At 40.7% G+C, this 16,451-nt stretch overlaps 1 protein-coding gene across 1 annotated transcript in view; it reads right to left on the reverse strand.

The window, feature by feature from the left end:
- MLLT3 (MLLT3 super elongation complex subunit) overlaps positions 1-11,360 on the reverse strand; it is a gene marked incomplete at its 3' end in the record, with an annotated part of 288,460 nt that extends 277,100 nt beyond the window's left edge. The window contains exons 1-2 of the mRNA XM_089662671.1: positions 10,495-11,360; positions 2,022-2,202 (exon numbers count right to left, since the gene is read on the reverse strand). Of these exons, the coding sequence (XP_089518797.1) occupies positions 2,022-2,202; positions 10,495-10,497 (184 nt within the window). The remainder of the gene's footprint in view (positions 1-2,021; positions 2,203-10,494) is intronic.
- Between the last annotated feature and the right edge of the window lie 5,091 nt (positions 11,361-16,451).

Genomic DNA, 16,451 nt, shown 5'->3' on the forward strand with positions numbered 1-16,451 from the left:
GCTCCAGGTCTCTCTTATTGGAAGGACACCTTTTCCCAACAGCAATTTTAAGATCTCTCCACAGGTGTTCAATGGGATTTAGATCTGGGCTCATTGCTGGCCACTTCAGAACTCTCCAGCGCTTCTTTGCCATCCATTTCTGAGTGCTTTTTGACGTATGTTTGGGGTCATTGTCCTGCTGGAAGACCCAGGATCTTGGACGCAAACCCAGCTTTCTGACACTGGGCCCTACAGTGCGACCCAAAATCCTTTGGTAATCCTCAGATTTCATGATGCCTTGCACACAGTCAAGGCACCCAGTGCCAGAGGCAGCAAAACAACCCCAAAACATCATTGAACCTCCACCATATTTTACCGTAGGTACTGTGTTTTGTTCTTTGTAGGCCTCATTCCGTTTTCGGTAAACAGTAGAATGATGTGCTTTACCGAAAAGCTCTATCTTGGTCTCATCTGTCCACAAGACGTTTTCCCAGAAGGCTTTTGGCTTACTCAAGTACATTTTGGCAAACTGTAGTCTTGCTTTTTTATGTCTCTGTGTCAGCAGTGGGGTCCTCCTGGGTCTCCTGCCATAGCGTTTCATTTCATTTAAATGTCGACGGATAGTTCGCGCTGACACTGATGCTCCCTGAGCCTGCAGGACAGCTTGAATGTCTTTGGAACATGTTTGGGGCTGCTTATCCACCATCCGGACTATTCTGCGTTGCAATCTTTCATCAATTTTCCTCATCCGTCCACGACCAGGGAGATTAGCTACAGTGCCATGGGTTGCAAACTTCTTGATAATGTTGCGCACTGTGGACAAAGGCAAATCTAGTTCTCTGGAGATGGACTTGTAACCTTGAGATTGTTGATATTTTGCCACAATTTTGGTTCTCAGGTCCTCAGACAGTTCTCGTCTCCTCTTTCTGTTGTCCATGCTTAGTGTGGCACAGACAGACACACAATGCAAAGGTTAAGTGAACGTCTCTCCTTTTTATCTGCTTTCAGGTGTGATTTCTATATTGCCCACACCTGTTACTTGCCCCAGGTGAGTTTACAGGAGCATCACATGCTTGTAACATTCTTATTTATCCGCAGTTGTGAAAGGGTGCCAATACTTTTGTCCAGCCCATTTTTGGAGGTTTGTGTGACATTATGTCGAATTTGCTTTCTTTCCTCCCTTTTTTTGTTTTGTCCCAATACACACAAAGGGAATAAACATGTGTATAGCAAAACATGTGTTAATGCAATACGTTTCGTGAGAAATACATGATTTCCTGGAGAAATATCAAGGGTGCCAACAATTTCGGCCATGACTGTATATGCAAACAAAAAATACATAGCACACAATTGGAGTTAACTCAATTTCCCATGTTTTCAGATACTATAATTTACACTACTACTATTCCACCTGAGAAAGCTAGAAGACAAGTTTCTGGGAGGTTCTCCTAGTACGGTTGTATTTTTCAAAATGTCCCAAAGGGTGAATGGAGTTCGAAAGGTGCAACATGATCAGGTGAAAAACCAAACTGTTACTTTTTCACCAAATACTTTAATAACAACAAGCAGTACCCAGCAATAAAAGTCTTTATGCAGAAGAACACACGCACACATCTAGCCACATGAACTGGCACTGTTGCTATGTCTCAATGACAAGTGGCTTTAGCAATTCTGTGTGAGGTTACCAAATTCAACCATATAACTGACACACTGATTGAACAGGCCGAATTTGAAACCAACATGAACCCTAGTCCAATAAGCTTCTGATTACGTTTACCACCACAAGAAAGAATTCTAGTTTTAACAAGATTGACCATGGGGTTTCTGCTCTAGAAACCTGGAGGTAATACAGTGACCACTGTTTGTCCACACAATGTCTCAAAATATATTCAGAAGAACCGAGGAAAGCCACCCAAGGTCTTTTATTAAAAAAAAATAAATAAAAAAAAGGACATCCTACAACATCATTTCAACATCCAACATTTGAAAGTGAAAGATAATATACCGCAGTTTAAAATAAGTTAATAGCCAATGGTTCTTACCTCTTTTAGGCCTTGGAAAACTTTCATGCAAGTGAAATACAACTTTCTCCACAAAGTGCTGAATGTTACTGTGCTCTGGTCCTCTGACAAATACCATCCAATCATGGGTAAAACCCTCAAGTGTTGGTTTCTTCCTAACCTGGGCTCGATGACCCAGTTCCAGCTTTACTTGTACAGCACACTGCAAAACAAGAACAAACCATAAATATAACACAAAGTCCCTTAAGAAACAGAGGTGCTTGGGCCAACAGCAAGTTCTCTTTGCCCAAAAACCATAGCCATTAGAAAAAGAGATCAGTTGAATTATAAAATCAATATTTTCATCTATTTATAGCAACAAAAATGACTAGTTGAAATAGGAATGTATTATTTATTTCCAAATAACCATGACCAGGTGCAAGTCATTTATGAGCTTCCATTTATGCAGTTGTCATGATTTATAACTCTAGAACTGGGGTCTCCAAACATTCCAAACAAATGTTTACTATCCTTCACACTTTGGGGGGGGGGGGGGTGGATTGTGACCAGTGGGGGTAAAAAAAAAAGTCCTGGGTCCACCATCAGTGAAAGTAAACAATGTCTCAGGTGTGGTGCTCAGTTGCATAGTGCCTGTGGTCATTAGGAGGAGTAGTGCCCCATAATTGCTACTGCTGTAAGGAATGTTGGCCCATCATTGGTGTTAGTGGATGGAATAGTGTCTCATTATTGATATTAGTGGGAAGTATAGTGTCCTATCGCTGGTTTCAGTTGGAGGGAATTATGCTCCACTTTTGGTGTCAGTGTTAGGAATAGTGCCCCAAGGGCCAGATAAAGGCAAGGAAAGGGCCGCAATTTGGAGACCACTGTTCTAGAACTATACGTCTGCCTAGTGGCTCTTCGTCCAGAAAGATCTGCAATGGTCCTTTTGACCAGCAGGACTAGAGAATTTTTAATCATATTAATATTTTACATCCCCAGTCAACCTTTGGAAAGGATGTTGACTACACCAAATACAATGTAACTCAACAATATAGCAATGGCAGCATGTCTTTTTTCCTACCAATAGGTTTTCTTTCAGCATCCAGTTTTTGCAATCGATTACTAGCAGAAAAGCTGCTTTAGTTAATTAAATGCTATGGCATAAATCTAAAACATGAAATACTTTTATTCCAATCAGATTATGCAAAGGCAAATTACCTTTTATTCATGGAAGTCTTAAGGTAAAGATTCTGCAAAAGGTCAAATATACTGTACATTATTAGATGATAGGTATGACCTTATTAGTGAGTGATATACATTCTTCTAACCTTCATACAGACATGCAGTTTGGTGAATTATGAGTGTAAATCCAGTTAAAGCGTATGTATGTAACTTTTTTGGAACAGCTAACTCAGATCCGTGCAATACATTCAGATTCTACTTTTCCTTCATAACAATAAGTAAGCAGTGTATAAGTGCATCAGTCACTTTGTAGTAAAGTTAGATGACACAAAAAAAAGTAACAAAGTTCCAGTTAAGAGGCAGCTCCAGCACAGGTGACAATGCTCAGGCTGTATTCACACTTCAGCAGAGCATCTTTTGAGATTTTGCAGGCTTCTTTGAGTGTTTGTACAGGCATTTTTGCAGATTTTTCTTTTTGTGGCCATCTGCGGCTTGAGTGTCTTTTTTTTTTAGCCAATGGAAAACTAGCACCTTGGGAAAAGAAAAAGCGTATTTGCACATTTTTCAGTCGCTTTCATTGAAATCTTCTTAGGCCAAAAAAGGCTGCAGAGCCCCACCCAAAAGGGGAAGTTCTGCTTTAAGAACTGGACTCGTTAAGAATTGGCAAGGATTGGAATTTGGCAGGTACCCGCTCCCACTTCCTCTGCGATTGCCTAGGCGATCGGAAGTGGAAGTTGTCCTCCCCCCTCCCTCCCCGTAGTCTTCTGGGACATGTGACAGCTCCCAGAAGACTACGGGGCCATTCACAAAGTGCAGTGCTAGTCCTGCGTGAGCAGTGGGCACCCGGCTGTGAAGCCACAAGCTGTCACACTGAAGATAGGGCGGCCAGTGAAACTGGCTGTGGGGGGAGGGGGGAGACCATGGGATCGAGGGACAAGCAAATGTCCATTTTGTAAAAGTCAGCAGCTACAGTTTTTGTAGTTGTGGACTTTTATGTTTTTTTTTTTTATTTTCACTAGAACTCCACTTTAATCTTGTAATTCAAAAGAAGCTCAAGTATTTTTTCAACCCACAAGCTTCAAGCAACACTATGCTCGGATGTGAACAACTGAAAACCATGGTATTTAGATGTTCAGAGTTTCAGAGCTTTGAGTTACAAAAGCTCAGTTGTCAATAATTGGAAGAAAAATGTTGTACGATGAACAATTAGCCGATTATCTGATTGTTGGTATAGTACTTTTGACAGCTGATTCCAACTCTTTGGATGACAAAAAGTGAAGGTGCAGGCTAGAAAAAATGTTATCACAAGTGAACACAACATCTGATTATCTTTTAATGTGTACCGTAATTGTACGAACATAATTGAATCGAAGCATAGAAGAATCCAACAGTTCCTCTTCTACAGTGAACAGCTTGCTTCTCTGGAAACATTGAAAGAGCAAGCCTTGCAGCTCTCATATCAGAGTGGTGCACTCAGGCAACTACACCCAGCATCCTTAAGTGGTAGTGAACTCTCATTTAATATTTTTGCAATGCATACTAGCATATTATGCCTTTACCTTGAAGGGGAAAACGTTTTGGTTAGAGTTTACTAAGATTTAACGAATGGGTTAAAAAATCCAAATAGCAGGCTTTTGACAAGCTTCAAGGAGTTCTGAAGCCTTAAAGTGGCAATAAGTACTCTCATTAGGATCTGTGTTTGACATTTACAAACTGGAGCTTGATGGTACTCTAAAAAGCTTCAACAAAGCTTACTTAAAGCTCTGCAAATGCTTTCTCAAAAGCTTGCTGTTCACACTACTCTTATACAAACTGAAGCCCATGTGCATCAGGGCTTACTCACTCCCAAGATGGGCTATTGAAATTGCACTGTGCAGAGAGCAGTGCACATGGCCGCAATTAACATGTACTGCTCCTACAAGAAGGCAGAAAACCTCAGTAGGAAACCATTTCATGAAAAATAGATTACAGGACCATTACATAGTAAATGTGAATGGATTATTTTCGGGGAATAAGGACATCGCTTAATGTAATTTAAAAGAAGTGCTTTTCATACTTAAAGCCCTATGAGCAGCCAAAATTAAAAAAAAAAAAAAAAAATCAGCACAAGGGACATAACTTACAGTCAGTAGGGTAAATCATTGTACTGATTCCTCTTCTGTTAGGTGAAATCCCCCCAGTGTCACGCACCTGATGGGAGACTGAAATGATGAGGTCGGCCTCACTTGTGTCACTAGCCCTGACCCTGCTGGAGTTGGAACAGAGGGAGTCTACGGACCAGGGGGACAAGAGCGCCAGTAGTTGTTGTTTGCAGCTCTTGCAGATGATGACCTTGGAAGGCTGATGATCCTCTGACTCAGGCTTAGTAGTAGCGAGCAGAGCAGAGCAGGTCTTGTAGATTGCCAGGCGTGCACCAGAGCAAGGTAGGTAATGAGGACAAGAGACAGGAGCAGTGTCATGGGAATAGCCAGGGTCATCAACAGTCGGGCAGCACGGTACAGAATCAGAAGGAAAGCCAAGGTCAGGAGCAGAGCCGAAGTCAGGAACCAGTATCAATCAGGAGAGCAATCAGAGTCAGGTCAGGAACAAGCCGGGTCAGCAACAAAGGAATCACCCAGGAACAAGCAGGACACGGGAGACCAGTCAGCACTTAACATGGGCAAAGACACTCTTTAAATGGGCCGTCTGGCGCCAATCTTCGCCGTTGGTGTGCACATGCGCGATCGCGCATTTCTGCGCACAGCCGGGAATTATTATTCGCATTTATAATCGCGATTCGTCTTGCCGGAAATCCCTTACACCCAGGGGTTGGAGCTATCAATGATCTCCCATCCTCCATAAAAAGATCCTTTTTCATTCATAGAAGCTTCAGTATAGCTTCCACAAATGGAGCATCTGGGTGGAAGGAGCAGGCACAGTCAGGGTCTCTTAAAGATTAGCTGCATTACCATCACTGATTCATATAAACATGTATATACATATTAGGACGGGGTATAGGTCATTTATTTTATCACTCTTGGCCAAGCATTTTAATTGTGTTTTGTGAGAAATATACACACACAAATATTGTAACTTATTTTGGATATTAAGGAGAATCGACTGGTAATGAATATTTATTCACTTATTTCTTTTTTACATTTCTTTCCTATTTGGGATAGATCCATATTGGATGTTTGGTGGAGTATTGATTTTAAAGCACATTTTTATATATGTTCTCTGGAGTCCTGATTTGAGGTGGAAATAAGTGGGAGGAATCTATAGGTATTGAACAGTTTGTTTATCAGTTGTAAAAACCCCCACCGCACCAGCAGATGATGGCGTTGGCGGGATGGTTGATAAGAGTGGTAAAGGATGGGAGCAAGGACAGAGAATTTCAGCTAACAGGCTGTATTCACATTTCAGCAGAGGCAGCAGCACAAGGAACACATTATACTGACTGTAAATTATGTCTCTTGTGCTGATTTTTCCATTTAATATTTTGGCTACACTTAGGCTTTCAGGAAAATATTACAGCATAAAAATGTAAAAAAAGTGCAAAAAAAAAAAAAGAAAGAAAGAAAAATACATTAGATTAACAGAAGCGAAACCTGATGAAGTCATTAATTTTATTATTTTCCCAACCATTACAAATGTATACTTAGGGGTCCATTTATGTATATTTTTTAAACACAAGATTTCTCACAATTTCACCTAGGATTAACACATTTTTCTAAAGGAATTTAATTAGAAAAATGTGTATTGTGGGTGAAAGCTTAAGTGGAAAAAAATATAAAGACCCGGATAGTAAGTAATTGCATTAAGGAGTATATAAAATCATGTTTTGTTATTGCTCTTTTGGGTATTTTTCTAATTCCTGTAAATACCTGATACATTTGCAAAAAATCTACTCCATGATTTGTTAAAAAATTTAAAAACTAAAATAATGATGCTATCTAAATATTGCTATTAAGAAGATGAAGCACACAAGTTATTTAAGTCCACATATGAGTTCAAGGTGATTACCACAAGAGTCACCATGGCAGGTTAATGCATTAGCTGTGTGCTATCCTAATTGTCATAATGGCTGATTAAAAGCCTCCAGGGCTTTAAACAATTGTGTATTCTCTCTATTATCACCACCACTTTCTACTCTCTTACCCAATGGCTCTTTTGTACTTAAGTGAAGACCTAACAAAAACAAAGAGAGGGCATCAGTTACAACTTTAATATGCAAACTAAATGCTGCTTGACAAGCACAGGCAGCCCCAAAACAAATAAGCCATTAATAGCAAAACAAACAGGACTAGTGTCTGGAAGGTGGATCAAAAAAGCAGAGCAGTTGAGACAGATTAGTTGTTTTTTTTGCTGCCTAGCTTGAAAGTGTGCTAGGGACCCCCTTTGTAGAGTTTGGGAAGGTGGAGGAATGCCATCTATGCAGAGCTTGTGCTCCAACTTGAACCCTCCTGGGAATCATTATGAAATAGTCATATGAAAAGGTTGATGAGCACAAGTCTACAGGACAAAGTCTAACTGTATTCAAGTATTCATTAGCACAGAAATGAGGCTATGCTAGACATAGAAAGCAGTAATTGGCCAAATTCTCTAGATTTATGGTCCTTATCCAGGAAAATATCACCCAGAAAAAAATCATAATAGCCTGATTAACTTTTATACCATACCACTGGGTATCTCTATCACAATTCATGACATGACGCATGACAGTTAGTATTGTGAACTGTGGGGGCAGTGCGAACAGGAAGCATTTGTATTCCTAATTTCATTGATAAAAATGTACAAACCACTCTCAGCAACGCAGATTAGATCTGCAGAAGACATTTAAGTGCAACGTTTCCAGTAACTGAGCTTGTGGAAACCTTTAGCTTACTACAATTGTTCCCCCGTGTTTTAATATTTAAAATGCATTCAAGAACCCTTCAAAGAACATATGCAATGCAAGACTTTGTAAAGAAGAAAAACCTGTGCTGACATTTTAAACAAGAAGGACACATAAAGCATTCATTTTTAAAGTGTGTTTGTGAGAATGTGTTTACATATTCTTTATATGTCCATCTTTCAGAATATTTTAAATCTGCATTTCCAGATGAACGTTCTGCCTTTTGTATGCAGTTATGTGCATTATCATATATGCATTTCACATTCAGTACTGATTGTTCCTAAGCAGTAAATTTAAAAGAACTCATTGATGAGAGCAATATCATTGAAGAGTCTCCATGTGCTTTAAGGGCAGTTAATTTGTGTTAAAGGCTACATGGGTAGCAATAGCAATGGCATTTTCTTTTTTACTACATGAACACGTTTCATATATCTATATCTCACACACATACATACACAAGCACTTTGATTTAAAAAATGCTTTAATTCCTTTAGATTGTAAACTCCACAAGCAGGGCCCTCCTATTCCTTCTGTACTGAAATGTACAGTATTGTACTGTCTCCCTTATATTGTAAAGCACTTGTATAATAATCATTTCCCTTAGAAAAACCTGCCATCTCTTAATAGGCAGCTGTTTGAACACATTGTTTCCCCTCAACTGTCACCAACAGTAGAGAATTGGTTGACTAAAGCAAACACTTCACACAATGAGATTAGGGATAACACCTATGAAATATAGACTGTGATGCAATTCAGTGTTTAAAAAAAGCACACTGTTACATTATACCCTGGAGGCACTGATGTGATTTCCACTGCAGATACAGATGAGAAACATTAGATTAAGCTCACTGGATGGAAACTGCATCTCCTTATGGAAGAAATCACTGACACTACACCCCAACAATTCATGGTTTGGCCAAGATCATCAACCTTATTCCTAGATATCCATGGGTCAGGAGGGTTCACAAACACACACTATATATCACATTCATTTCACTGGATGAAAATGCATCTCCTTATGGAGGAAGTGGTTAACATACACCCCAGCAATTCATTCTGATCATCTATATGGGACAGGGGTTCAGAAATTCACACATTTCATGTAGATACATCTTATATATATTTGATTAGGCTCACTGAATGAAAATAGTGTGAGTTTATGGAAGATGTGACTGATGTACACCACGACAATTCATGGATTAACTATGATCAGCAACTCTCTAAACACCAATCAATAGGAGAGCATTTCACAAGTACACCCACCACTTTATATTCATACACGATAGATAGATCATTTCACAAGGTGTGTGTGTGTGTACTTGTGAAATGCTTTCCTATTGATAGGTGTTTAGAGAGTTGCTGATTTTAGTTAATCTATGAATTGTTGGGGTGTACCATCACTTCTTCTGTATTATACATGTGTTTCCTTCTTTCTTTTAGCTAGAGCTTATTGAATGAAAACTGCATTCCCTTATAGAAGAAATGACTGACATACACCCAAACATGGTTTAATCAAGATCATCAAAACATCTAGAGGACAGGCGATGACAGGTACACACACCGTTTCAAACAATACTTTTTTTTTTTTTTTCTTTATTTAAGATTAGGCTTGTTGAATGGAATTTGCATATCCTCATGGAAGTAGTGATCCCAACAATTTATAATTTAATTAAGATTAGCCACCTAATCTTTAGACATTCATAGGAGGAGAGTGCACAGGTACACACACTATTTTAAATATACACACTCACTATAAATATATACATACACATACTATTCACACACACATACTATACACACACTAACTATATATATATATATATATATATATATACACACACACACAATGTATATACATACACTATACACACATATATATACTATACATACACACACACACACATATATATATATATATATACACACACACATACACATATACTATATATATATATATATATATATATATATATATATATATCTCACACACACATACTATACACACAAACACTATATATATATATATATATATATATATATATATATATATATATATATATATTTATTTTATTTTTTTTTTATTATTTTTATCTCACACACATACTATACACACATACACACTATACATACACATATACTATACACACACTAATATATATATATATATACACATACATACACATATACACACTATATATACACACACACTAATATATATATATATATACACATATATACACACTATATACACACACACATATATATACATACACACATACATACACTATATATACATACAGAGAGAGAGAGTAAATGAATAGGTGTGCTGTGCAGAGAAGAGCGTTGCCTCTGCCTGGTACTGATGAAGGTGATGGGGGGGGGGGGGGGGTGTCTGTCATTGGCAGGGTTTAACCCCCCGGTGCCCGGCTCCCTCTCTCACACACATTCTAGTGTACTGACCATGCTAGCGGCGCCTCCTGCAGCTCCAGCACAGCTCGTGGCGGTGGTCCGGGCTGCCTCGTCGTCCTCTATTGTGATGCGGGAGGTCCACCTTCCCCGGGCTCCAGGTTCCGATCCCCTCTTCCCGGCAGGTGCTTTAATTAGAAGGCCCTCTCATCCCCCCTCCTCCTCCTGCTCTCAGTCCAGCAGCAGTCCGCCCAGGTAGAGGCTGAAGTGGGATCCGATGGCTGGTGAGGTGAGACCCCTCTAATCCCGGTCCATGGTGCACTCAGGTGCGGAGTCCCTCCTAAGGTTGGTCCAGTGTACGGGGCCGCTCCATGGAGCCCTGTGCTGCCCCGGGGGATGCCATTGCTTGGACTCCTCGTCCAGAAGACAGGGACTCCTCGTCCAGAGATGGCAGCGCCGGTCTACATTAAGGAAAGCGCTGGATTCCACCTCCTCTACTCCCCGAGCTGGCCATGCCTAGGGGTTGGGGCTGCCTCCTGGGTTTTTTTCCTCTTCCTCGTCCTGTAAGATGGGTTTGTGCTGCCCTCACCAACACAGAGGGAGGATCACAAGGAGGTGGAGGGTAACAAGACGATGGCAGCCAGCATTGCCTTCCCTATCTGTCTGCGGCTCTACACTAGACCCGGCGGCTGGCAGTGGGGCCGCGCATGCGTGCTGGAGCCCGCTGCCATACACGGCGCAGGAGGGAGGGAGAGAAGAAAGAAGAAGGGGGTGACAAGGGGGGTTTACAGGGCTGTGCAGGTTTGGGAAGGCACACTGCAAAGTAACAAAGCCGCTGCCTGCGTGTCTTTTGGAAGGGGAGAGTGCAAAGGAAGTGAGCAGGGCATGGAAAGGAGAGAGTGATCAGCAGTATCAATGGAGGAGGAAGCAGCAGACAGCAGTAATGGATCCTAGAGAACAAGAGGCTGATCACGTGGAGTAGGGGGGGAGCTCACCTGTACTGGGGGCTGTGGGCACAGAATGGCTTCCAGCACACTAGGGGCTCATTCAGGTCCACATGTCACTCACAACAGGGGAAGCCCCTCTTTTAGAGCAGAGTGTTGTAGAGGAAACCTTTTCCATCACTTTCATAAATACTAACATTGGGTGATCACCACTAAAAACTCTGAAGGATGACATCACATTTTGGGAAAAAATAAGAAATGCACATATTTTTGTAGGGGAAATTTTTTTTTTTTAATTTTTTTCACAGGTGCAATACTTGTGATCAGTAGATCAAGGGTACAATTCCAGACTCCTGCAGACATGTCCTGCAGCTTTCTGCCTGTATCTCTTAGGTTTCATGTACATGAGCCTACCCTGACTGCTGGCCATGGGAAAACGCAAATTGTGTTGTTTTTTTTTTTTCATTTTCCCAGTCGGCAGTCAAAACATTCCTATCCTGAACGTGATTTTTCCGTGTTCAGGAGAGGCAGGTTTAACCTCACCTAAATGTGTCAGCTCCTAAATGCTGCTAAAAGCCTATGTGTACATGGACACGTAGGCTTTTATTGAGTTAAGGTTAGGAGCATTGGCAAAAAAAAATGCCAGCAGCTCCTAAACTTGAGTAAGAGTCCAAGAGTCCCACCAATAACATTAAAGCTGTCAGAAGGCCTACACTGGGGCTCTTGTTTGGGCAGGTTTTACCCCTTTCTTTTTTGTCCACTGCTGGGACTTCTGCCTTTTGTCATCCGGGTGCTGCCAAGCTTGGGTTTAATCATTGGATCTTGATGGTTTATTGCCGCATCCTTGCACAATTGGAACGAACATTGGTTTGGCTTTCTGCTATCTGTCTGACCAGAGGTACTCTTGGATTGATGGTTCCCTAATAGGACCAGAGGTACTCTTGGATTGGTGGTTCCCTAATAGGACCAGAGGTACTCTTGGACTGGTGGTTCCCTAATAGGACCAGAGGTACTCTTGGACTGGTGGTTCCCTAATAGGACCAGAGGTACTCTTGGACTGGTGGTTCCCTAATAGGACCAGAGGTACTCTTGGACTGGTGGTTTCCTCCCCAGTGTCCGCTGAATTAAGCTTTCTTCTTGTATTTTCTACCAATATTGATCTTCATCTACATCAGGTGTTACTATTGTACAGAGCATCATCATTGGCACTGTTTTGTTCTTCCTAAATTCCCTGAAGAAGTGGGTTATATCCCATGAAACGTGTTGGATTTCTTGATTGATTTTCCATTTTTCTAATTCAGCCCTATGGAAATACATTTGCCTAATGACGATCTATTTCTTTAATGTTATCGCTGGGGCTCTTGGACTCTTGCTTTTGCGTCCCGGGCCAGAGCCTTTCCCCACTGTTGCCATTTATAGATCTATATTGTGTTTTTGTTGCTTTACTATGTATGTGCCTATTTTGGTTATTGTCTTTCTTACCACTTGTGTGTTTTGTTTTTTAATAAAATTGATAATAAAACATGTTCCAGTGTTTTCATGTTCTGCATTTCTATACTTTTCATATGGTATGGTGTCTTGAAAACCCCATTAGTTTTTTCTCTGTTAGGGATTTTGCTTTTATAGAATGTACAGTGAGCTGCACATACACAGCTATGTTTATATTTCATTACACTGAATTTGTACCAGTATGACTGCACTCCTGCGCATGCTTAGGACTTACATCATCCCACTCTAGTAAAGTGGTTGTAAACCATTACATATACCTAGTGAAGTGACTGGCCTTAGGTGATACACAGAGATTAATCAAATCCTCCTACATACGTTGTAAGTGTTTATCAATAGTCTTCTCTTCTGTACATCTGTTCAAAGTGCACAGCTTGTATGAGCTTTCAGGAAGCAGGGGATGTTACATTCAATGAGAGCTGATTGGAATGAAGGAACAAGCCCCCCTTCACACAGGAACAGAGCTGAGGTTGTCAATCACAGGGTGCTGGTGCTCCCTCCCCTGTCACCATTTTTCTCTTGGTGTCAGGAAAACTTGTCAGAAGTGTTTTATGCTGATTGCAGAGGAACGAGGCAGTAGACAGAAATGATACATAGGAGGAAATGTACGAAAACTTGAGCACTCAGAATCTGATGCAACAATAGTCAATCAGAATCTAATTTCAGCTTGTTTAATTAAGCGTGACAATAAATTCTGGAAGCTGATTGGTTTTTAAGCAGAGCTGCACCACACAGTTTTAGTAAGTAACTCCCTTCGTCCTTTTAACTGAGACCAGTACACACTATAGAAGGATATGTTTTGTTCATATCTCATGTCTGAGGTTTACAACCACTTTAAAGGATAAATTGACCTTTGGAACATGTTAAACATTCCACCTGTTTTTAGGGTGTAACTTCCAGCATCTGCACCCTCTCCCCCTGTGACAGCAGATGGAGGATCTTCTCCTTGCACCTGCTATCACAATTTGAAAACAGCTCAGCTTTGCAGGGCTCCACCCACACAGCCATGTCATTCATTCACAGTTTCCTGTGTATGAATAGCCTACAAGTACCATCTTCCATTGCAGCTGAAACCTTGTCCTTCTCAATGAACTGCAAGGGTGCTGGTGAGTAGAACATTGATTCTTCGGCTCTCAAGTAACTGTCTGCCCTTAACCTCCCTAGCGGTCTGATTATGTCAGTATTTCTGTACTCAAAGCGGTACATTTTTTTGCATGGAAATATATAGTTTTTTTTATTGTAGGCCTGTAATTTTTAGGAATAACTCACCCAAGAGTCTAGTAAACATCCCGGGTATGTTAAACTTTGAAACACAAAATCAAAAATTATAATTTAATAATAATCATAAAAAATAATAATATAATTTAATTCAATAATATAATCAAACCAAAAACACTGAAATTTGAAATATAGCGCCAAGTTCGCACATCACTGAGCTTAGTCGCAAAATCGTTTTCAGTGTCTGATGACGAATTTCCCCACGAATCATTATCACTCAATTCTGCAAGTGGTTCTAATTTACTATCGCTGTTCTCTAGCTGGTCTAAAACCGCTTTTGACCTAAAGGGACGCTTTTTGGATACCATGGACACTTCTCAGTTTCCAGGCAGAAAGAACAGTAAAAATGCAGGCAGGACACAGGACAAAGCACTCGGGACAAAATGTATGTGAAATGCTTTGATACAGTAATGTTTTACTATGTGATTTAGTGAATGTCATTTTTTTACATTTTTAAATTTCCCACCAGTTTCGTCCCCGTACGTCCCGACGTCATAGGGAACGGAAGACGGATGCCGGCATCGGCCGGAGGACATTGCAGGGGGGACATCGCGGGAGCGCAGGACGAGGTAAGTGATTGAGAGGTCCCAGGTCACAGAGCAACGCTGCAGGGTATTCCCGAGTGTAGCTCGGGGTTACCGCTTGTGCTGCTGAAACTTTAACCTGAGCTAAACTCGGGAATACCTCCAGGGAGGTTAAGAGGTATGGGCAAACTGCTATCCTGAGAGTCTGCAGGAGCCTAACATTGCACCTGCGATCTGCTGATCACGGATGTAATGCTCTGCAGGCTCCTTAGAAAAAAAAATAATAAATGCACTTTTTTTTTAATCTGAATAAAATGTGCATTTATTATTTTCCAAAAGGTGAACTTGGCCTTTGAGTCAGGAATATACCAGCACCCAGATAAAGCTGAGTAGAAGATGCTAGGAAGGGACTTCACAGGTATCATAATGTTGGAACTGAACTACTTGTACCTTTTTAGCTCCACTTTAAGGGCCCATTTATATGGGTAGTAAGAACAGGCCAATTATGAAAAAAAAAAGCTAATGCTACTACCCATCCAAATCAGCATTAGCAGAGCTGACGGGTGCCTGATTTGCAGTCGCCCAGCTGTGCACAATTATCCATAAAAGTGATCCACACCCCCGTTGTTACTCTTTAACATCTTGCTTTCTTGTAGAAACCACAGTGTAGAAATCGATAATACAATAAGTCGACGCGTTTCAGCTTACACGGCTTTAGTCATCGTAGTAAAAACAGGTGTTTGAGCCACAGTTTTAAAGCTCCCCAGCCGCCCCTCTAAAAGATAACATGGCAAGAGGAGGCTCTGCACATGCCACAGCAGAGTTTATCTGGCTTGCTGCACCTGCCTGTCAAACCTGCCCATAGAAGTCTTTGTAACCGCACTGTAACTGCAAGGCGTGCACTCAGTTCACAGTTGCGGTGTGGTAATTACATTGTAAGTCACAGTTAAAAAAAAAAAAAAAAGGTTCACTTCCTGAGCACCTGAGAGTCACTCTTCTACTGCTCCTTTAGAAGTAATCCAAGGTGGATTTTTCAGAATCTGCTAAAAACTGCTACATATCTAAACTTAACCTAGCCTTTTGTTTAGTCAGTTTTCACTTTTGCAGTCAGCCCCTACTAAGTTTTTTTGAGTTCATATTCACAAAGTATACCAGCAAAAAAAAAAAAAAAAATTTCTCCTACCTTTCAGGTGTTTCTAAGGTAAATGCCTTTTGGCAGGGTGCTACTGGAGGGTCTCACTGCGCTATCCTTAATTAACATACAATGCAGGAGGTGAGTTTCTAAATTTTAATCTTTTGTTAGGGCAGACAGTGGTCAAATCTAGTTTGCAACTTCTAATGAGATATTATTATTATTATAATACAGTATTTATAAAGTGCCAATAGTTCGCTCAGCGCTGTGCATTACAAAGGGGGACAGAACATGTGACAGAACAATACCAATACAATGCAAAACATAAGGGGATCGAGGGCCCTGCTCTTTCGAGCTTACAATCTAGGAGGTATGCCAGCACAATATAGAAAAGGTTAATTATCTTCTACATTACTCCAAAGCCCCCTCCTAAACATTGCAAAGCAGGAAGAGCTTAGTAGGATTTTAAATCAGTGTTAAGGGATTCTTCCATCCATGCCTAAACAGTGTGGATGGAGGAATCCCCACTGCTAGCTACTGTATTCTGACACCCAGCACCCGCAGCTGCTGAATAACAGAACATTGGCTGCATCTGATTGGATGCAGGCACTGCTTAGGTGAGTTTTA

The sequence above is a fragment of the Staurois parvus genome, unplaced genomic scaffold (assembly GCF_062004578.1).
Source record: "Staurois parvus isolate SC_StPar_1 unplaced genomic scaffold, SC_StPar_1.0 ptg001518l, whole genome shotgun sequence".
NCBI classification, from domain to species: Eukaryota; Metazoa; Chordata; class Amphibia; order Anura; family Ranidae; genus Staurois; species Staurois parvus.